Here is a 22,298-nt window from a genome sequence, read left to right as displayed (position 1 = left end):
GACAGAGATAGATAGGTTCTTGTTCAATAAGGGGATCAAGGATTATGGGGAGAAGGCAGGACATGGGGATGAGAATCATAACAACCATGATTGAACGGTGGAGCAGACTCGATGGCCTAATTCTGCTCCTATATCTTACGGAGAAGGTGGACATGAATCCATGGAATGATTTGAAAGCAGATCCGTGAACCCTAAATCAATGCAGCAGGGAATAGTTTTTCACTTCACTCACTTTAATATTATATAATAATATGGCCAGCTTGACAAATAAAAAATGTGGTTAAATACTTTATCAAGTTAATTCTCAAATTATGCTTCACTGAAGTTTTGCACTGCGAAAAATCTAATTCCCACAGTGTACCAACATGGATCAGTGCCATAAACCTTGCACCCTCAGGCAATAGTTAGCAATAGTTTCAGGGTTACAAATCAAAACTGTGATGTTCCTCAGTAAGGAACACAGTTTCCTTGGGGTTAAATAAGTCTGACTTTAAACACTGCCCATTTGTTCTGCTGACAGAATTTGATTAAATCCATACTTGAACTAATTTTGCAAACCAAGGTCTTTGAATCGGTCTAGCTTTGAAATGCTGAACAAGTATGCAATGCAACTCCAATCTCCCCAGCTCCACGTGGGATAAACTGGAAAGGTGAAGCTTTCTTTCGCTAACAGCACCGTGGATGTACCTACGTCAGATGATGGTATCAGTTCAAGGCCACAGCTCACCAACGCTTTCTCAATGGCAGTTCACCCCTACTTTCTCAAAGACGTGGTGGGATAACCAACAAACGTTGGCCTTCCTACGATACCCACATTCCTTGAAAGAATAAAAAAAAGCTTCTTCCTGTGAGAACCTTCCATCAGAAATAACAAGGGAATTATAAAATCAAATCAAAGTAAGTCTTAGCCCAGGTACCAACAGATAGCCTCAGTGTCTCTGGGTTGTAGAGGGAAAATCGTCCTGGGACAGCAGCTCATGGCTACCCAGAAAACCTGTAGGAAAGAGCCAATGTGTGGATATCAGAGGGGTAACTCTTGGCAGCATTTACTTAGTTGACTCACACTGACATACAACAAATACAAAGGCCAAATTAACAAATATCAGCTTTCATGTAACATGGGAAAATAACCCAAAATGCCTCACACTCAGGCAAAGCTTAGCACTAGGCCAAAGAAGACAATGGTCGGGAAGGGTGAGAGAAGCTCATATCTGTAAAAATGAGGATGAAGTTGTCAGACTATCGACCAGGTTCCCCAAGAAAGAAACCGTGCTGTCCTGACCTCATCACGGCCCAACTGACTCAGCGCCACGGTTAAGTGATTGAACCTTAATTGTTATTTAAAATGGCCCAGCTTGGCCATCAGATCAGGCTGTTATAATCACACAGGCTGCAGCACTTAATCAGCGCATCGGTACCCAAAAAACTATTAATTCAAATCCTCAATAAGTCACATAGAAACAGAGAATAGGAGCAGGAGGAGGCCATTTGGCCCTTCGAGCCTGCTGTGTCATTCATGGCTGATCGTCCAACTCAACAGCCTAATCCTGCTTTCTCCCATAACCTTTGATACCATTCATCCCGAGTGCTATATCCAGCCACCTCTGAATACATTCAATGTTTTGGCATCAACTACTTCCTGTGATAATGAATTCCACAGGCTCACCACTCTTTGGTGAAGAAATATCCGAAATCCTGAATCCCCAGACTGCGACCCCTGCTTCTGGACTCCCCCACCATCAGGAACAGCCACCCTGCATCTATCCCGTCTACTTCTGTTAGAATTTTATAAGTCTCAATAGATCCCCCCTCATTCGTTGAACGCCAGTGAAAACAATCCTAACCTAGTCAATCTCTCCTCATACATCAGCCCTGCCATCTCCGGAATCAGCCTGGTAAACCTTCACCGCACTCCCTCGGGAGCAAGAGCATCCGTCCTCAGGAAAGGAGACCAAAATTGCACACAATATTCTAGGTGTGGCATCCCCAAGGCCCTGTATAACTGCAACAACACATCCCTGCTCCTGTACTCAAAACCCCTCTCAATGAAGGCCATCATACCATTTGCCTTCTTTACTGCCTGCTGCACCTGCATTCTTACCTTCAGTGACAGGTGCACAAGGATATCCAGGTCCCACTGCACACTCCCCTCTACCAATTTACAGCCATTCCGGTAGTAATCTGCCTCCTTCTTTTTGCTTCCAAAGTGAAGAACTTCACATTTATCCAAATTATACTGCCTCTCCCACTGATTAGCCCATTCACCGAAACTGTCCAGATTGTGCTGAAGGATCTCTGCATCCAACTTCTTATCCTCTGCAAACTTTGCAATGTTACATTTTGTTCCCTCATCCAAATCATTAATATATATATATTATGAATAGTTGGGTTTCCAACACCGATCCCTGTGGCACCCCACTGCCTGCCAATTTGAAAAGGACCCTTTAATTCCTACTCTTTGTTTCCTCTTTGCCAACCAATTTTCTATCTGTCCCATAAACTTCCCCCAATCCCTTCAACTTTGCTCTTGTAAACCATAATGACTGTCAAAGACCAGAGTCTCAAAGTTTGCAAATAAAATATCTACAAATGAAAAAATGGTGTACATACGTAAACAAAGCTACAAACACAAGTATTATTTACTCTTTTACAGGATCTGGGCCAGGCCCAACCCTAATCGCCCTCGAGAAAATGGTGATGAGCCTTCTTGAACGGCTGCAGCCCATGTGGTGTAAGTAAATCCATTGTGCTGTTAGGAAAGGAACAACGAGACCTAGGTAAAGACCATCCATCCAGGTTATCCCACACAAATGTAATACCTTGTGTATCTTGAGAGAAGCAAAAGCATTGTCAGGACTCAACAAGTAAATGCATCATCTGGTGTGATTTTGAGTTTCAGTGTTTGGACTTTACAGTGAGGTCGCACTGTCAAGGTAAAGGGCAAACGCTCCAACCTCCACATTCTGATACCACCACACCCAATTTGCCATCAGCAGCCCACAGAAGAAAGCAGGAGACAAAATGACACCTTGGAGGACAAATCGACTGTATAATCAGTAACACACAAACTTTGCTGCAATAATGAGCTACAGAATCTGATACCTCCAAATACCACAAAGCTCCACTGCAGCCAGATTCCAAGTAAATAATGTTTTGCCTCTGATTATGAAGTCCTACATCAGGAGATGGGCAACCTAGGCTAGTGAGTGTACCGCATGAGTGGCCCTCCTCCATCTCAGTGAAATCGGGCTTGTTCACTATGATTCTGGAGTAACATTGAATACTTCTAACAAATGCTGAACATCTCAAAATAAGTTACTGGAAATAAAAGCAAATTACTGCGGATGCTGGAATCTGAAACCAAAAGAGAAAATGCTGGGAAATCTCAGCAGTTCTGCAGTATCCGTAAGGAAAGAAAAGGTCTGATGTTTCGAGTCCAGACAACGATTTGTCAAAGCTCATCTCCTGACTCTCCAAAGACTGTCCATCATCTACAAGGCACAAATCAGCAGCATTATTTTCCCCCTTCTCTGGATGAGTGTAGCTCCAACACCACTGAAGAAGCTTGACATCAAATAGCAAAACGCTGCCTGCCTGATTGACACCCCTTCCCCAAACATTCATTCCCTCCAGCACCAACAGTGCGCACCATACATCAAGACGAAATACAGCAATTCGCCAAGTTTCCTTCGACAGAACGTGCCAAACTCCCAACCTCTATCATTTAGAAGGACAAGGGCAACAGATACATGGGAACACCACCACCCACATGTTTCCCTCAGTGTTGCTCACCATCCTGGCTGGGGAATATACCGGCCTTTCTTCATTGTCACTGGGTCAACATCCTAGAACGCCTTCTCTAACAGCAGTGTGGGTGTACCTACACCACCGTGATTCAAAAAGACAGCTGACCACCATCTTCTCAAGGGCAACTGGAGTGGGCAATAAATGTTGGCCGAGCAGCGATGCCCACAACCCGTAACTGAATTTTTAAAAGTATCAACCCACAACTGCGAGACACAGTCTCAGATGTTGCCTATCCTCCTCAATAGCAAGTTGAGCAAGCAATTTGCGCCTGATGTTGCCTAAGAATTTCTAACAGTCAGATGAAGACAACCCCAGACTTTTGTAGATGTGGGGAAATAAGAAATTCAAATAAGACACTGCCAATAATGGGACTGGATTGAGGCATTCAAGAGGGCATTAAATGATTACTCGATTAGAAACAACATGCAGAGAGATGGAGAAATGGCAGGGGAATGACACTGAGTCACGGTGAGGTCTTGTGGTGCAATGAGTGAGTGTTCCTGCCTCTGAGCCAGGAGCTCCAGGTTCGAGTCTCACACCAGGACCTGAGGGCCAAGGAAGGTGCATTCAAACAGGATGAAGACAACCTGCAAATCCTTCCAAACATGCCAACAGCTGGCGTTGAGTGAGAGAGACCTCTGGTCAGCTACCACTAATGTGCCCCTCAAGCTATAAGCCCCTGATGAGATGAGTGACCTGTTCCAGAAATTACTAGCTATAGAAATAGACTATTAATTCAAAAGCTCGATTAATGTTCTAGGGACCTGGGTTCGAATCCCGCCACAGCAGATGGTGGAATTTGAATTCAATGAAAAATGAATTAAGAATCTACCGCTGACCATTGTTGACTGTCAGAAAAACCTATCTGATTCACTAATGTCCTTTAGAGAAGGAAATCTGCCGTCCTTACCTGGCCTGGCCTACATGCGACTCGAGAGCCCACAGCACTGTGGTTGGCTCTCAGCTGCGCTTGAGCATCTAGGGATGGGCAATAAATGCCAGCCAGTGATGCCTATGTCCCACGTATGAATAAAAAAATAGAAATATAATACTGATGTATTATATCACTGCAGAACGAGGGCGAGGGAGCTTTTTTTTTGTTCTGGTTAGAACAAATTTTTGAAAGTTTTAAACTTAATAAATGGTTTTATACTTGCATGTTAGAAGTCTGCCTGCTTTCCAGTTTGAACTTATAATCTGTTTGTAATGCTTAGCTCTTTGAAATATAATGTGGAACAAAAGCACATGGATTCCCATGTGACACTATATTTAAACCACAAGTGAACTGGACAACATAACATGCAATCAGCAGGGCTACAAGCCTTTCATGTTCAGTCATACCAAATGGTCTAAATATGCTAGCACACCGGGAAACACATGCTGTCCACAATTATTTATCAAATGTACAAAAACCTTTACGTTTGAAAGATCTAGTGGAAGCCACAGCTTGCAATGATCAGGAAATGGGTTCAGCATTTGAGACACTGGGGATTACTGATTTGGTTGTAGCTTGAATGTAAGAGTCAGTCTTGGTGCATTTCAATCAAATGCATGTTTTAATTTATCTAAGCTTTTCTCAATTGGGTTTAAACCTTTTCCCAATGAGCAAGAGCAGCAGTATGCTGTCTGTCATTCGACTTTGCTCCTTACAGGTGCTGAGAATAGCGTGTGTGCGTGTCATGGAAGAGACGTCAAGAGTGAGAGAGAAGAGAAACGAGGCACTGAAAGAACGAAGGGGGAAGGAGAAGAGAAAGAGCAAAAGATGAGACAGGTGAAAGAAAAGTGGAGAATAGCAAATCCCTACGCTGGTTCTTTAGTAGCGGTATCCAATTGGTCCCATTCTTCCTACTTTTCCCCCAGACCTTTCCTTAGATTGCTACTTTGCTATGGTGGAGGAATTTGAATGTTCCGTTAATCCTGCGGGCGATGCTGTTGGGAGTCTTAAACTCTTGGCAGGGTCAGCCATGATGGCAAGATCACAGGGGAGGAACCAGACAAAGCACAATCCAATACAAGTCCCCAAGGCAGATCAGGCAGAAGATACACACATGGCATCAATGGCTGTGATGGCAGATGAAGGCTGCAGCAGTAGGGAAATCCCCTGTCGTCAAGTTTCCCTTGCTACTGGAACTGGACCTTCTGTTAAGGATCATGTATCTGGTGATGTGCAACAGCATACCCACATTAAAAAGATACCAGGCATCTACTTAGAGGAAACCAATACACTCTCCACAAAGACAAGCCCTGCGGCAATCAGCAAGAAGCGACAGGGATAGGACCGTGAGGTCTGTAAGTCCCTAGCTTCGGACCAGCACACAGGCGGTGGAGTTTCACTCAGTCGCCTTGCTCTTGGAATAGTAACAGGAGCGTGTTTCAGCAGCTTTCCTCATGACTGAACAGCCCTCTTCAGGATCGACCCTGCTCACCCGGCGTAGGGAAGGGGCTAGAAAAGATGGCCTAAAAATAGTCTGTTCCGTTTGCAACCTGGCTGGAAAACTGCATCCAGCAGGCTCATCCACATGCAGTCAGAAAATCAGAGGTAAGCTTCATTTCGGAACCTGGAATGTACAAGCAAGCAAAACAATCAACCGGAACAGAGAACTGCCCTTATTGCCCATTAACTGAGGCATTAAGTTCGCTGCCCTGCAAGAGACCCACTAAGCAGCTGAGGGAAATGGTAGTGATTGCACTTTATTCTGGAGAGGAAAAACCGAGTATCAGCCCAGGACACATGTCCCCATGAACCAGCTCATCAACCAACTCTTGGAGTTCCATGTTGGCATCAAAGCGCACCTCGTGACCCTCTGTCTTCAACTTGTCAAGAACTAGCAGACAATGGTTGTAAGTTCCTATGCTCCAACTCTTGATGCCAATGGTGAATCCAAAGACAGCTCCTACTCTGCCCTGGACACCATACTCTCCAATGTTCATAAGCAAGATAAAATCATTCTCCTTGGGAGTTCAATGTCAGAATTGGAAAGGACTCCCAACTTTGACAAGAAACCACTGGTAAAGAATGAGTTGGAAATTGCAACTCCAACAGAGGTCTCCTGCTCACCAAATGCACAGAACACCAGCTTGTCATCACTAACACGCTGTTCCAACAACAAGATAAAGTTCAAGACTTCCTGGAGACAACCACATTCAAAGCACTGGCACATGATCGAATTCATAAGAAATCATCATTGTTGATCCCGAGACCAAATGCCCGTCCTCATCACCAACACGGTGACCAATGTAGATGTCTGCTGGACAGACCACCAGCTCAACTGCTCCTCTATGTCCATCAAACTCCTCCAAAAGCAGCAGGGAGTGAAGAAACAGCTCAGAAAATAATTAACATCGAGTGGCTTCAAGAGCCAAGCGTGCTCATGTCTCTTCCAAAATCTCCAAAGTGTTTATCCTAATGGAATGCAGGAAAACTGTCACCTCAAGGCCCTGGAGGGGTGCCATCAATGCTATCCAAGGTGGATTCTCCACATCAGCTGGGAGGACAGGTAGACTAACATTAGTGACCTCGAAGGGGCCAAAAATACTGAGGCAATGATCATCCAAAATCAACTCTGCTGGGCTGGCCACGTATTTGGAATGTCAGAGTTGCAGCTGCCGAAGCAAATCTTTGCCCTTCTCAAGAAAGGTTCCTAAGCAAGAGGGCAACAAAGGAAGCCCTTCAAAGATATCCTGAAGGCTTACATCAAAAATTGCAACACAGATGCCAACTCCTGGGAGATCCTTGCTCAGAAGAGACCTACTTGGAGAACCTCCTGATTGAACAGACACAATTCTTCAAGGACAACCAAAGACAAGAGGGGGGCTTGGAAAAGGAGCTTGAGAAAGGAGTACCAGCCACCTAGAGTCCAAGATCCTGCAGGAAACACCTGCCAAGCGTGCTGTTGAAGATGTGGCTCTAGAATTGGGCTCATCAGCAACGCAAGGATTCACTGAACACATGACCCATAGCATGGAGTTTCTTAGGTGGACAATCACACTTGTTAGCAAGTGATCACCAAGAAGACTTTTTACCCAAAATCTTTGTGATTTTTTTTCCATTTAAGTATTTGCCCAAATTCTTTTTGAAAGCTCCTAGTTTCTCCACATAATTGAAGTCTGTCATCCTTGGTGCCACTCCAGTAATTCTTTTCCGCACCATCTCTAACATCATGACATTCTTCCAGAAGTGTATGCAATACTCCAGCTGAGGGATAACCAGTGATTTATAAAAAGTTTCACATGATTTTCTTGCGTTTATATGCAATGCCTCTATTATTCAAGATGTGGAGATGCCGATGTTGGACTGGGGTAAACACAGTAAGAAGTCTCACAACACCAGGTTAAAGTCCAACAGGTTTATTTGGTAACAAACGCCACTAGTTTTCAGAGTGCTGCTCCTTCGTCAGGTGAGTGGGAGTTCTCTTCCTTGTTTGTGAACAGACTTTGTTGGACTTTAATCTGGTGTTAAGAGACTTCTTACTCTATTATTCAAGTCAAGGATCAAATATGTTTTTATTTTAAAATGACCTTCTCAACTTATCATGCCACCTTCAAAGATTTGCATACCTACACACTCAGGCCTCTCTGCACTGTAGCTCTTTAAAGAGAAGCATTTAGTTCATATTGCAACCCATCCCTCTTTGACTTTCATTTTTCACTTCCATGTGTTCATTTTAATTCAGTGGAAAAGTTTCAGTTAGATTTTAGAAAAATGCCTTCTTTCACTTCTGTCTCAACTCAAGAGAGTGTGCAAAAAATCCAGGGATAGAATAAACTGGGGTTTGACTGAAAATTAAAATTTCATTCTCGTTTCTGCTTCAAATTTCACCATCGGTTCCACAAAATCTGGACCCTTGAGTTGTTTTAGTTCAAAAAAAATCTCAGCTTAAACCTGGCCTCCGTAAAACTAAAATGAGAACTGAAATTCTAATTTGAATTTAGCTGATGAAAATTTTGATTAACAACTCAACTACTGTACTCTTCATTTTAAGTCATCCCTCACAGAACGTCCCTCACAGAACGTATTGTTCCCTTCTGAAACGAAAGCCTCTATTAAAATACACTCTGTTCTTTCCCCTAGGCAGTGTGTTTTAAACTATGCAAAGGTGTAATTGAGAAAGCAGTAGGATGTCAGGAACCATTCTCAAGGTGCCAGCTTATCCCGTTTCTCTGGATTCATGTCGCACACTCGAAAGTTATTGCCTCAATGCTTTCACAAATAAAGTTTCTGCGCATGAGTTAGCTTTGTGATTCCAAACAGCAGCAATGTTTGCTATCAACAGGAACCATTAAAGGGATAGAGCACCCTATGGGCTAATGACTTCTTGTCCTGCATTCGGTGGCTTGTCAAGGAGTTGTGAAACTTTAGGTTGTCTATTACTGCATGTGAAAATCCAAATGGAATAGGAAAAACAAAAAAAAGATAAAGCCAAAGTGTCTGCAAAGTATAGACCATGTTCATAAATGTCAGTTTCATTGAAATATATTGGTCAGAGCTTTTACAAAGATGTTGAAAATGTGGAATGAGATATTGCGAACACCCACAAGGTCTTTATGACGGGCATTCATGTTCAGATAAAATAGAGTAATAAAATAAAGTAATAAAGTAAAGCCTGAATACAACAATGAAAAAAAATCAATCTGAGGAAGATATTTCACCTTGTAAAGAATGGCAGGCTTGAACTTCCAAAGCGCCATTAACAACCTCAGGACATCCCAAAATGCTTTACAGCCAATTAAGTGCTTGAAGTACGAGCTCTGTTGTAATATGGGAAGTATGGCAGCCAATTTGCGCAAAGCAAGCTCCCACAAACAGCAATATTGACTAGATTATCTATTTCAGTGACATTGATTGAGGGAAAAATATTGGCCAGCACACCAGGAAGAACTGCTTTTCCCTTGCTCTTCTCAGAAACAGTGACATAGGATCTCTTATGTTCCCCCTGAGAAGGCAGATGGAGCCTTGGTTTAACATCTTGTCCAACAGAGGGCACTCTGACCGTCCAGCATCGTGCTGGAATGTCAGCCCAGATAATGAGCTTAAGAAGGCAAGTCAGTGCACACAGTAGCTCCCAAAGAATGTGATCTCGATCGCCCGCGGTGTCACACATCACACACAAAAACAAAATTTCACACATTTGGAAAAAATTATGACTTAAAGTGGCAATCAGGTGGCGATGTGCACGGAGAGTTATCAGCAAGCATGGTCCTCGGGTGAAGTGGAGCTTTCCAACAGGAATTTTTTAAGCCAACCAAAGCAGGCAGACAGAATCTTGGTTTAATGTCTCATTAGTAGAAATGGCACCTCTGGCAGTCCAGCACTCCCACTGAAGTCTGAACCATGAGCACAAATGTCTGGAACGGAACTGGACCTCAATATTGTGACTTAGAAACAAGAGTGCCACCAATTAAATCATTTGAACCAATGATAAGTGAGACACTTACCTTTGGCACATGTGGATTAAACTCTACTGCCCTGTGTATTGCTTCTACAGCATTCATTTCTGCTGTGCTGAGCCCTCGGCGAGACGCTGCCTCTGGAGAGAACCTACAAACAGGCAAAAACAAAGAACTTTACCATTAAGCCCACTTACTCCAGACCATGACCAAGAATTTAAAATTCAAACTGCATCCCTCATGAGTAAACAGCCTACTCTTGTGAATGCTCTCCTTCGCTACGAAAAGCTGAACAGCTTGGGCACTTTGCTTTAGAGAAGGGAAGATCGAGTCTGACCCAATAGGTGTCTTTGAAGTTAGGCAGAGGTTCGCTAGAATAGATACAGCACTAGGTGTTTGCACTGGAGCTAGGGGCCATAACTATAAGTTAGACATTAATAAATCCAATAAGGAATTCAGGAGAATTTTACCCAGAATCAATAAGAAAGTGTATGGACATTGAGAGGAATAGCACAGACGCTAAGCCTAAAACCCAGGCCTCAAATCACTGAGCTAGGATCTAAAACATAAGAACATAAGAAATAGGAGCAGGAGTAGGCCATCTAGCCCTTCGTGCCTGCCCCGCCATTCAATAAGATCATGGCTGATCTGTCGTGGCTCAGTTCCACATTCCTGCCCTCTCCCCATAACCCTTAATCCCCTCTCTTATCAAAAACCCATCAACCAACATCTCTCATTACGAAGAATTCTGAATTGAAACCAGTTGATGTCATTGAAAAGTAAGGAAGCAGTAAGTAACACTAGGAAATAGAATGGTGATTAACATATCACTGTTCTTGCTGACTTGGAATCACCCATCAATGCAACCGATTCATCTCAATGTTACAAACCACAGCCCTATATTGTGCTGCATAACACTTTCGCTGTCACACACCCTGGTTTTATTGGATTATCTTTGCACTTAAGAAAAATATTTGTGATAGATAATTGTTAATGAATTGATAATGAATTGAAAGACACAATTTTATTTTAATATTCATTCTTAGGGTATTGGTGATATTGGCAGGGCACTAATCATCAACCATCCTTAGTTACTCTGGGGGAAGGGCATGCAGCAAGTCAATTCAGGCTGGGATAGAGTCGGATGGTGCACCTTTGTTGTTGGCCAAGAGACCAGACCAGAAAACACAAGTGCCACATATGAGGTGGTGGCCAGGTGTGGGGTTGATTTGTGGTTTCCTTGGCATTGGTGCCTGTTGCCAAACCACAGCAGCCACAGATTGTTATGGAGGCGCACACTGACACATAGGTTTGGTCTCATTTCTGCCAAGTCCCAATTCACCCTCTCTGGGACCCTCAACCTTTCCATCTCTCTCTTCCTTTAAAACAAATCTCTTCTCACCAATCATAATTTCCTCCCCAACGCTACCACAGCTTTGCATCCAATCTTCTTTCATTCATCTCTTTGGTATGTTTTAAAGTGCAATAGAAACGTAAGTAACTTTGTACAGAATAACAGATGCCCAGGAGTTAATTAAATAATGAAACGTTGATAGCTCAGATGGGTTTATATATTCAGAAGAGTGAAAAGTGAAACTTCAAAACAAATGTGTACGTAATAAATAAGTCCTTAATAAATGGCCCCTTTGTGTAAATTATGAAAATCTGGATTATGGACATGTCACGCGAAGGGTAACAAGTGTCTGACAGCAAGGTAAGGAGTAATAATTTAACTGAGGGCATCATGAACAGCGGAGTCACCACCTAAATAATTGTCAACATTCTGTTACAAAGCATGATATTATCTTTTCAGGTAGCCAGAAGATGGCAATCCCTGACTTCAGCTGTTTTTCCCCTATTCATTTCCTTAAATTGCTCATTTATCGTTAGAACTAGTTTGTCCAAGAATTGGCCTGTTGGAAGATTGAACTGGCTCCAAGCCTCTCCCTCATTTGCTGCTGATAGGCTCACTGAGGGGTGGTAGTTGAGGCACTCTGAGGTTGATAGGTGAATCAGAGGTGGGAGCGGGAGAGGGGCAGGGAGAACAAAGCTGTCAGGGGCCTGGGCATAGATTAGGCCAGATTTAAGGACTGGCAGTGGGATGTCAGAGAGACCTGGGTCAGTACAGGAAGGGGTTGGAGAAAGGGGATGGCATGCGAGTCTGTGTGTTGGAGTGAGTACATGTGTGTGCATGCGAGTGTGTTCTATGAGAGTGTGTGTGTGGGTGGGTGTGTGTGTGTGTCAGAGAGCCAGTGAATGCATCTTGTTTGCGGGTGTGAGTGCGTGCATGAGGGAGGTAAGAGAGTGCATGTCTGAGGCAGTGAGTAAATGAATGTGTGTGGGAGTGAGGGAGTGAGATTACAAGTAAGTTCATGTTTCTGGGATTCAGTATGAGTGTGTCTGGGAATGAGAGACTGCGAGTGTGTGGGTGGAGTGAGAAAGTGTGTGTGTGTGCGTGTGCGTGTGTGCGCGCACGGGTGTGTGTGTGTTGGGGGGAGAGGTGGGAGGGAGTGAGAATGAAAGTATGAGAGAGAGTGTGCGTGTGCGTGTGTGCAGAGGGGTGGGGGGGGGTTGTGAGATAATAAGAGATTAAGTATGTGTACATGTGGCGGTGGTGGTGGCGGGCGGTGATGTGAAGGAGTGAGAGAGAAAGAGAGACAGAGTGCATCTGTCTTATTCCTAGTCTCAGGTTTCTCACTCACCCTCATATACCACACACCAATGAGTACACCACTCACAGAGGCCAAGTGTGAGTGGGTGAGCACCGAGAGACTCGCAGTGCGCACACGACACTTATTCTGGTCGTTTTTATTAATTACTTGTTTTAACTTAGCAATTTATTGCCGTGGCATTGATTTAATTTTGCACCGCAATTGTTTATTTTCTTAAAACCTCAAGTTTTTTGTTTGAAATGGGAGTTTAATTATGTGCCAAACCTCATCTTTCTGAAATTTGTTCATTGGTTCCTTGAGTGAGATAAAAAGGAAATTTCCATCCGCCACCCACTCCCTCCCCCTGCAAAGCAGAAAGGTTGGACAAGTCTGCATTGGAAAGTGACATGTATAGTATACACAGCTGAGGGAGCAGTATGGACTGGAATGGTCACTATATCAAAGGCGTCAGATCAATGCAAGTTATTGTTGCCGCAACTTGACAGTGTGCATCAGTTTCAACAGTGCTACAACAATACAAGAAAATATAGGTGGCTTACAAGACTCTGAAGTATCCTAGGCATTCAGATGAGGTCAGAAACTACGAAAGTGAGCTCCAGTTATTTATAACTAGCATCTAAAGGCCAGGAATGTGTAACGGCCTTGAACTGGCTCCAAGCCATTTACACTGCATAGACAACACAGGCATTCAAAAACTCCGGAATGGTTTCTCTACATTATATTCCTGTGCTAATTCTTCCAGGATCTCCGACAGATGACATACTAAATAGTAATTAGTATGGAACTAGTGGCAGATATTACAATACATGACAGGTAGAGAGAGCTTTTACATGATTGAGACGGTAAACAAGGGTAAAAATACTGGAAAAAAGACCAGTGCTTCACACATCTAATCAGTTAGATCATGGGTTCATCTGGAGGGGGCTGGTGGGGAGTAGGGGGCGGAGATAAGTCAACTCACTTTCCCAAGTCTACATCGTTATTAGCGATCTCCCATGCTGCTTCTTCTGTTGAGTTAGAAGCTATGTTGGTTTGTGCTGGCAAATATCAAAAAAAATACAAAGATCTGAGGTCACGTACCAACTGACTCAAGAACAGCTCCTTCCCTGCTGCTGTCAGGCTTTTGAATGGACCTATCTTATATTAAATTGATCTTTCTCCACATCCTAACTATGACTGTAACACCACATTCTGCACTCCCATTTCCTTCTCTACGAACGGTATGTTTTGTTTGTATAGCACGCAAGAAACAATACTTTTCACTGTATGCTAATACATGTGACAATAATCAATCAAATCAAATCAAAATATACAGTGCAAAACACAATGTTTCATTCCACAGGTTCACAATTAGAGGTGGCAAGCACCTCCAGGAGGTGGGAGCTGCCTGCCTGGCACCAGCAGCAAAAGCAGACGGCAGTCAAGCTGGAGACGTAGCTGTCTTGCCAATTAGAGCTTTCAGCTCCTCACAGGGCCAGATGCGTTGGTGGGATGGGAGGGGCCCATTAAGGTCCAGTACTTGCAGTGGTGCAAGGACACAAGAGACAGAAGCAGTGAATCATACAGCCTGTCAAGTCTACTCTGCCATTCAATAGAATCATGGCTAATCTTGACTTCAACTATGCTTTCCTGCTCACTCCCCATATTCCGAGGTTCACTGAGATGCCAAAGATCTGGCTATCACAGCCTGAAATCTATTCTCAAAGCTCATGATTCCAAATAAATCTGCTGGGCTTTAACCTGGTGTTGTGAGACTTCTTACTATGTCCATCCCAGTCCAACGCGGCATCTCATCATGTAAATTTATGTAAGCATCCACAACTATCTGGGATTCAGAATCCAAAGGTTCACAACCCTTTGAGTGAAGTAATTTTTCCTCATCTCAGTGCTAAATGATCATGCGACCTTATCCGTGACTGTGGACCCCGTGTTTTAGATTCCTCAGCCAGGGGAAACAATCTCTATGTCTAACTGTTAAGCATTTTCAGAATTTTACACATTTCAGTGACAATGTCTCTCATTCTTATGAATTTCAGACAAGACAAGCCCAATTTACTCAGTCCCTTATCAACGGACAACCCCCTTATCCCAGGGGCCAATTTAGTGAACCTTTGCTGTACAGCCCCCTACACAAATAGGCCCTTAAATATGGAGACCAAATCCAGATGTGGTCTCACCAAAGCCCTGTGCAATTGTAGCAAGACTTCTTTATTCTGTATTTCAAATCCCTTGTAATAAAGACCAACATGCTATCTGCCTTCCCAATTGCTTGCTGTATCTGCACTTCGTGTCCCTTATCTGAGCACACTCATGACTCTGAATATCAACACTTACAAGCCTTTATCAACTGTGGCATAGATTATAAGAGCAGAGAAGTGATGTTGGGGCTGCACAAAAATTTGATTAGGGTACAGCCAGAATACCGTGTGAAGTTCTGGTCACCTCACTGTAGGAAGGATGTGATTGCACTGGAGAGGGTGCAGAGGAGATTCACCAGGATGCTGCTTGGAATGGAGCATCTGAGCTATGAAGGGAGGCTGAGGATGGATCTGATTGAGGTGGATAAGATGGTGAGGGGTACGGACAGGGTGGGTAGGAAGCAGCTGTTCCCTTAGTTGAAGAGTCAATAACGAGGGGGCATCATTTTAAGGTGTGGGGCAGGAGGTTTAACGGGGACGTGAGAAAAATCATTTTCAGCCACAGGGCACGGGGAGTCTGGATTACACTGCCTGGGAGGGTAGTAGAGGTGAGAAACCTCACAACCTTTAAAAAGTATGTGGCTAAGCACTTGAAATGTCATAACATTCAAAGTGCTGGCAAGTGGGATTAATGTAGAGTTAGTGTAGTTTTGGCAATAGGCTGAAGGTTCTTTTCTGTACCGTATGACTCTAACGTTGCACACCTTCTAAAAAAATGCTATTTTTCTACTCTTATGACCAAAGTGAATAATTTCGTACTTCCAGATATTATGGTCCATCAGCTGTCTTGTTGCCCACTAATTTGTTTGTCACTTTGCAGCCTGTATCCCTCCCCCCCACCAAATGCTTACCTTTCCACCTAGCAGCTAAGAGTCAACCACACTGCTGTATTACTGGAGTCACATGTGGGCCAGACCAGATAAGGATGGCAGATTTCCTTCCCTAAAGGACATTAGTGAACCAGATGGATTTTTAACAACAGTCAACGATAGTTTCATGGTCATCATTACATATCATAAGCCAAAGACTAGCTTTAATTCATAGGTTTATGAATTTAGTTAAATTTCACCAGCTGCTCTGGTGGGATTTGAATCTATGTCAGATCATTAGTCTGGTCCTCTGGATTATTAGTTCAGTAACATTACCACTGCATCCCTGGATTTCCCAGATCTGATCAGATATTGTTTCTGGGCAGGTATTGAGTTATTTCCCAATTCTCTCACTGTTAATGGGCAGAATTCTCCCATCCCATGTGGCAGATGGGAACGGAGTGAAGTTGGAATGCCCCCCACGGCTTAAAAACAGTTTGTAATTCTCCCAATAAAGTTCTCCGGTTGACAGGTGGCATAAATGCTATTTGCATTCATGAACGTTCATTAGAACAGCTGATGGCCAAATCCTCATCAGGCCTTCCAGTCTTTGGGTCACACCAGCGGTAAATCAGTGTCAAACCTGCTTGAAAAAGGGTGTGCATAAGGCAGGCCGCAGTTCACTCGAACTTGGAGGTGAATGCAATATAGCCTACCTGCTATGGTATTGTGTCACTCCTATTGCACTGAACAGGATTTGTGCCATCCAGTTCCATGCCAAGTTGGTCTTCAGGGATAGCAGTGTGCTGCAGGACTCACAGACCTCCACTCTAGCTGTCCAAAGTCCAACTGGGGGGAGTGGGGTGTGAGGCGAGGGGCAGGGCATTGACACAGACAGGTGGGGAGAGCAATGTGGAAGGGGGGCTGTGGGGAGGACAAAAGGGCATGGTGGCAGCAGAGATGCAAAGAGGTAGATGAGGATAATGAACAATGGAAGGCAAAGGGAAGACCCAGAGGAGGGGGCTAGACCCAGACATAGCAGCTTGAAAAGCTTACAAAACAGGCTGGTTATAAAGATACTAATTAGTTCACTGGAAGGGGATGCACACAAAGACTCCAGATGGGTTGAGAAGTCCACGTGTCAAACGGGCACCCCGCAGATGATGTGTTCAGGGGGAGGGGATCGAGATGCAGATCTCAAGGCTGCTAATCTTTGTTTTCTGGGTTTTGGACATCCTGCATGCTCATGTGGGGACAGATGGGCTGTAGAGTGATAAGGCTGTTCTGGAGTGGCATTTACATACAGCGCTCAGATCTTCGAACCTACTAGCTGCCAACAGCTGGAACAACTGGATTACGGTAGTCATTTGGAGGGGAATTTACCTATGTAATAAGTAAGAAGCTTCCAAGCACAGACTCTGGCGTGAGATCCTGCCACTCTGACCAGTGAAAAAGGTGCTTCTAGAGCATCTTACCATTGCATTCAATCCCGGAAGCCCAGAACATGAGCTGAGTTTCTGGATTAATAATCTAGTGATGATAACACTAGACCATCACCTCCCCTTACTGATGGTAAATGCTGAGCTGTTCTAAATCCCTGAAAAATAACTCAAAATAACTACCCTCAACTGTATTTTTTATATATTTTTGTATAATGTGAGGAAGCAATTGAAATTCAGAGAATGAAGCCCCAGACATTTTAAACAAAATAATGTTTATTGTTATTTTTTATTCCCTAGTAAAGTACACCGAACTAAGACAATGGCTGTACACAGTAACTCCAATTTTAAACAGTTCCAAACAAGCATACCTTCAGAGTCAATTCTAAAGACAACTCAACTACCTTCAGAGTCAACTCTCCTCCATGTTCCACAACACCCAGTGAGTTATATCTCTTTGGGATTGCTTCCAAGATAAAACCAACAGCTTGCTTTTCAAGACAGATTTCCTTCACAGACACTGCTTGCTAGGAGTAAAACAGCTATTCCTACAGTTGGCTGAGGTCTTAAAAACAGTTCCCCTGCAAAGGTTTAAGCAACTCCTTAAATAGAATTTTCCTGTTTGATCTTCTCTAATCTAATCAAACATCTTTTAGAGCACAAGACGTGATTATCTTCATTTCTTGATTTTAGAGTGTAAATGCAAAGTACTTCTTCACACTTCTCATTTCAAACGTTGGCTCTTCCTTTGAGCTTTAACAATATATTCAAATCCAATCATGTCCTACCTCCCATTGTTATTAACTTGCCTTAGGTAACCATCTGCTTGCAGTGTTGCAAAGCTCATCAGCACATCAAAAGCACTAGTTCCCTGTTTTCCAAACTATATAACGTGCAGATGATATTCCAATTGCTTGGATTTATTTGATATTTCTGCTGCGGGAATCATGGCAGATAAGACAGGGCAGCACGGTGGCACAGTGGTTAGCACTGCTGCTTCACAGCTCCAGGGACCCAAGTTCAATTCCCGGCTTGGGTCACTGTCTGTGTGGAGTTTGCACATTCTCTCCATGTCTACGTGGGTTTCCTCCGGGTGCTCCGGTTTCCTCCCACAGTTCAAAGATGTGCAGGTTAGGTTTATTGGCTATGCAAAAAATTGCCCCTTAGAGTCCTGAGATGCGTAATTTAGAGGGATTAGTGGATAAATATGCAGGGATATGGGAGTAGGGTCTGGGTGGGATTGTGGTCTGTGCAGACTCGATTGGCCAAATGGCCTCTTTCTGCACTGTAGGGTTTCTATGATTCTCTGACAGAAAATTCGGCAGGCCATTCAAAGGTCCTTTGAGTTTGGGCAGGAATTTCAAGTCTTGGGGGATGCATGACCAGAGAATCCTGTTCATTGTGCACACATATTGCTGTTTTTAGTATATTCTTAAGGGTTTTCACCTTGGGTGCATCTGCAGAGCAGTTTACTCTGTCTCATCATACCTAGTTAGTTTTTATAGGGTTAAAGAACTATTTCAAATATTATTACGATAAACTACAGAACAGGAATATTTCAGTAAACCTTGCTGGTCGGATCAAGTATCACTTTAAGTTATTAAACAAGTAGCATTCAGCAAACAACGCAAAATCAACACAATATGGAGGTTTATTTCTTCAAGGACAGGATTGAAGAGCAGACAAGTTATGCTAAATTTGGGTGGAAGCTTGGTTACACTAAAATAGGTGGATTAGTAAGTTGTGATAATGAAATAAGAAATGTAGAAACGGATATGAATAGGGGACAGAAATTGTCAGATAGAATGTAATGTGGCTAACTGTGAGGGTATCCATTTTGGCAGGAAAATACAAAGACAAATACAAAATACAAATATTATCTAAATGGAGAGAAACTCCAGATCCTTTGATGCAGAGGGATCTGCGTGTCCATATATCGCAGAAAACTAGTATACAGATACAGCGGGTAATAAGGAAGCCAAATGGAATATTGGCATTTAGGCCTATACTCTCTGGAATTTAGAAGAATGAGAGGAGATCTAATTGAGGTGTACAAGATAATAAGGGGGGTTTGACAAAGTAGATGTGGAGAGGGTGTTTGGTCTTATAGGGCAATCTTGAACAAGAGATCATAAGTTTTAGGATAAGGGACAGCAGATCTAAAACAGAGATGAGGAGAAATTTCTTCTCTCGAAGGGTCATGAGTCTGTGGAGTTTACTACCCCAGAGTGTGGTGGATGCCGGGGCATTTGAGTAAATTTAAGGGAGATCTGGACAGATGTTTAATTAGTAAGGGTTTGAAGAGCTATGGTGAATGGGTAGGAAAGGGGAGTTGGGAGATTGGAGATCAACCATGTTTGTATTAAATGGCAGAGCAGGCTCAAGGAGGTGAATTGCCTACTCCTGCTCTTCATTCATATGATTCTTATAGTACATCACACTTGGGAATGCTATGAACAATCGTTTCCCACAAAATTCTGGCCTTCCCAATACAAGGCAGATGTACAGGCGAAGTGCAAAAGAAGATTTACTGGAATGTACCAGAACTGAGAGGTTATGTCTTTCAAGAAAGACTGGAGCTCTCTTCTCTAGAAAAGAGAAGGTTGAAGGGGTGGCCTGACAAATGTCAAGATTATGAAAGGGTTTGATAGGGTAGATGTAGAGCTGGTGTTTCCAACTGTAGTGAGACCAGAACTGAGGACAATAAATACAAGTTAATCATGAATAAATCAAAGGATTTAAGGAGGAACATCTTTATTCAGAGTGGTGAGAATGTAGAATGCATTACCACAGTGAGTAATTAAGGCAAATAGTTTAAGGGGAAGCTGGACAAACACCAGAGGAGAATGAAAGAACATGAAATGCTGAACTGTGAGATGAAAATGGATAGGAGGAGATACATGTAGAACATAAATACCTGAGTGGACCTACAGGACTGTTTAATGCTGTAACTAATTTCTAACCCTGCAAAATCAGCCAATTAAATAATTCAAAACTAATTTTGAACAGGTTTAAATAGCTTTGTTGGTTTCTGAGCCAGTACATATCTAATAATCAACATTTATTCATCATAAACCAGGCTTGAACTGCTTTTTCACTTAGGAGGCCAACGTGCGACATTTTTCTCATTCAAAGGACAATAAGCAAATTTCAGAAATATAAGATCTGACACACCACAAACAGAATTCAAAAAAGTTGGGGTATTACGGAAAGAAGAACTGCTGATCAAAAGTAAAGCGATGTCGTAACAATAAAGCATTTAAAAAGTAATAACATTGACCAGAGTCTGACAGAGTCAGTGTATGTGGATGAATGAGTGTGAGGAGGTCAGCGAGTGTGAGAGGGTCAGTATACGTGGGTGGGTAGCTGAGCGTGAGAGGGTCAGTGTACATGGGTGGGTCAGTACGTGTGAATGTGATTCAGTGCAGATGTAAGCATTAGTTTGTGGTGGTGAGAGCGAACAAGACTTGGTGTAAGGCAGACTTGTACTCGCTCATCACCCATCCTGCCAGTTCATACAACTGAATCCAAATACCAATAATGTTCCCTCTACAGTGGCCACGTTGTCCCTCATTTCCTTCTGAATTGTCACCCATTAACCCAGCAGCTGAAATTCAGGTACTTCAGCTGTACTCTGTTGCCTGTATTTCTCCTTCGGTTTGGGCATCCATCTTATATACCACTACACGGTGTTACAGTGGTTAGCGCTGCTGCCTCATAGCACCAGGGACCCGGGTTCGATTCCTGGCTTGGGTCACTGTCTGCATGGAGTTTGAATATTCTCCCCATGTCTGCTTGGGTTTCCTCCGGATGCTCCAGTTTCCTCCCACAGTCTAAAAGACGTGCTGGTTAGGTGCACTGAACAAACAGGCATCGGCATGTGGCAACTAGGGGAATTTCACAGTAACTTCATTGCAGTGTTAATGTAAGCCTTATTTATACCTAATAAATAAACTTCAACTTCTCCTCAATGAGCTGTAAGCAAGGTTCGTCACACTGTCTCCCACTCCACTCAACTGGCTTAGTGATAGCACTCCCAGTGCTGCACTGAAAGAGGTGCCGTCTTTTGGAAGAGATGTTAAACCAAGGCTCTGTCTGCCTCAGCAGGACAGCAGGGGCATTCTTTCCAGTATCTGCACCAATACAGATCCCTTTCGCAACATTTAAAACAGATTATCTCTCATTATCATGTTGTTGTTCATGAAAGCTTACTGGGCAAATGTTGGCTGCTGTGTTTCCTATCTGACAATGATGAGCTGGGTTTTACATGGCCTCACCAGCGCACTCAATCACCTTCTCACCCATTCCCGAGCTCACCCTTATAACACAGTAACTGGGCAGGCACCAAGACCAACACACATTACTCATTTAAATACATAATCAAGGGTCGATTGAGACTATTGTCAATTGACCCCGATAATATGCTGCCCATGCCACAACAAGGTTGACATGGGTAGGCACCAATAAGAAGCAGAATATTTTTTCTTACAAGCATGGGAAGGAAGGTGATACTATCTTTTTGGGGGGCGGGGGGGGTGTGGCCTTTGCGCACTGGAGGACAATAATATTCCCCCACTTTCTTTCTACCCACCCACTCACCCTTACCTGTCACCCCACACCCCTCCCTAAGCTGCCGTAACCCTCCCCACTCAATAACCTGCACTGACCTCACTCCAGGATTCATTGGGCTTCCTCTTGGGACCGGTTGCAGTCCTGGAAGAGCCAGTTAATGAGATCTTGGTGCTACCAGCCAATCTGATGAGCCATCAGCTTCCAAGGGCAGGGACTTCCTCCACTGTGAGGGAGAGAGATCCCATTGTCAGGTAAGTTATTCCACCCGCAGTGCGTTATGGCTGCCAGGTAGACTGGCATCAGAGCAAATTGGTCTCGGGCTGTGAGGGAGGCCTTAATATGCAGACCAATGCATCAATTTTAATCTTTTAAACTGCTTTCAACGCCCTGCAATGTACAAAGCATCACTTTCTA

At 43.5% G+C, this 22,298-nt stretch overlaps 1 protein-coding gene across 3 annotated transcripts in view; it reads right to left on the bottom strand.

Moving 5' to 3' along the window:
• LOC145356811 (suppressor of tumorigenicity 7 protein homolog) overlaps positions 1 to 22,298 on the bottom strand; it is a 167,978-nt gene that overhangs the window by 56,133 nt on the left and 89,547 nt on the right. For all 3 annotated transcript variants that reach the window (XM_080209705.1, XM_080209704.1, XM_080209706.1), the window contains exon 11: positions 10,243 to 10,345. In XM_080209705.1, the coding sequence (XP_080065831.1) occupies positions 10,243 to 10,345 (103 nt within the window). The remainder of the gene's footprint in view (positions 1 to 10,242; positions 10,346 to 22,298) is intronic.

The sequence above is a fragment of the Carcharhinus amblyrhynchos genome, chromosome 22, assembly GCF_965287045.1.
Source record: "Carcharhinus amblyrhynchos chromosome 22, sCarAmb.v2.hapA, whole genome shotgun sequence".
Lineage (NCBI taxonomy): Eukaryota > Metazoa > Chordata > Chondrichthyes > Carcharhiniformes > Carcharhinidae > Carcharhinus > Carcharhinus amblyrhynchos.
This window is presented reverse-complemented; position numbering and strand designations above follow the sequence as displayed.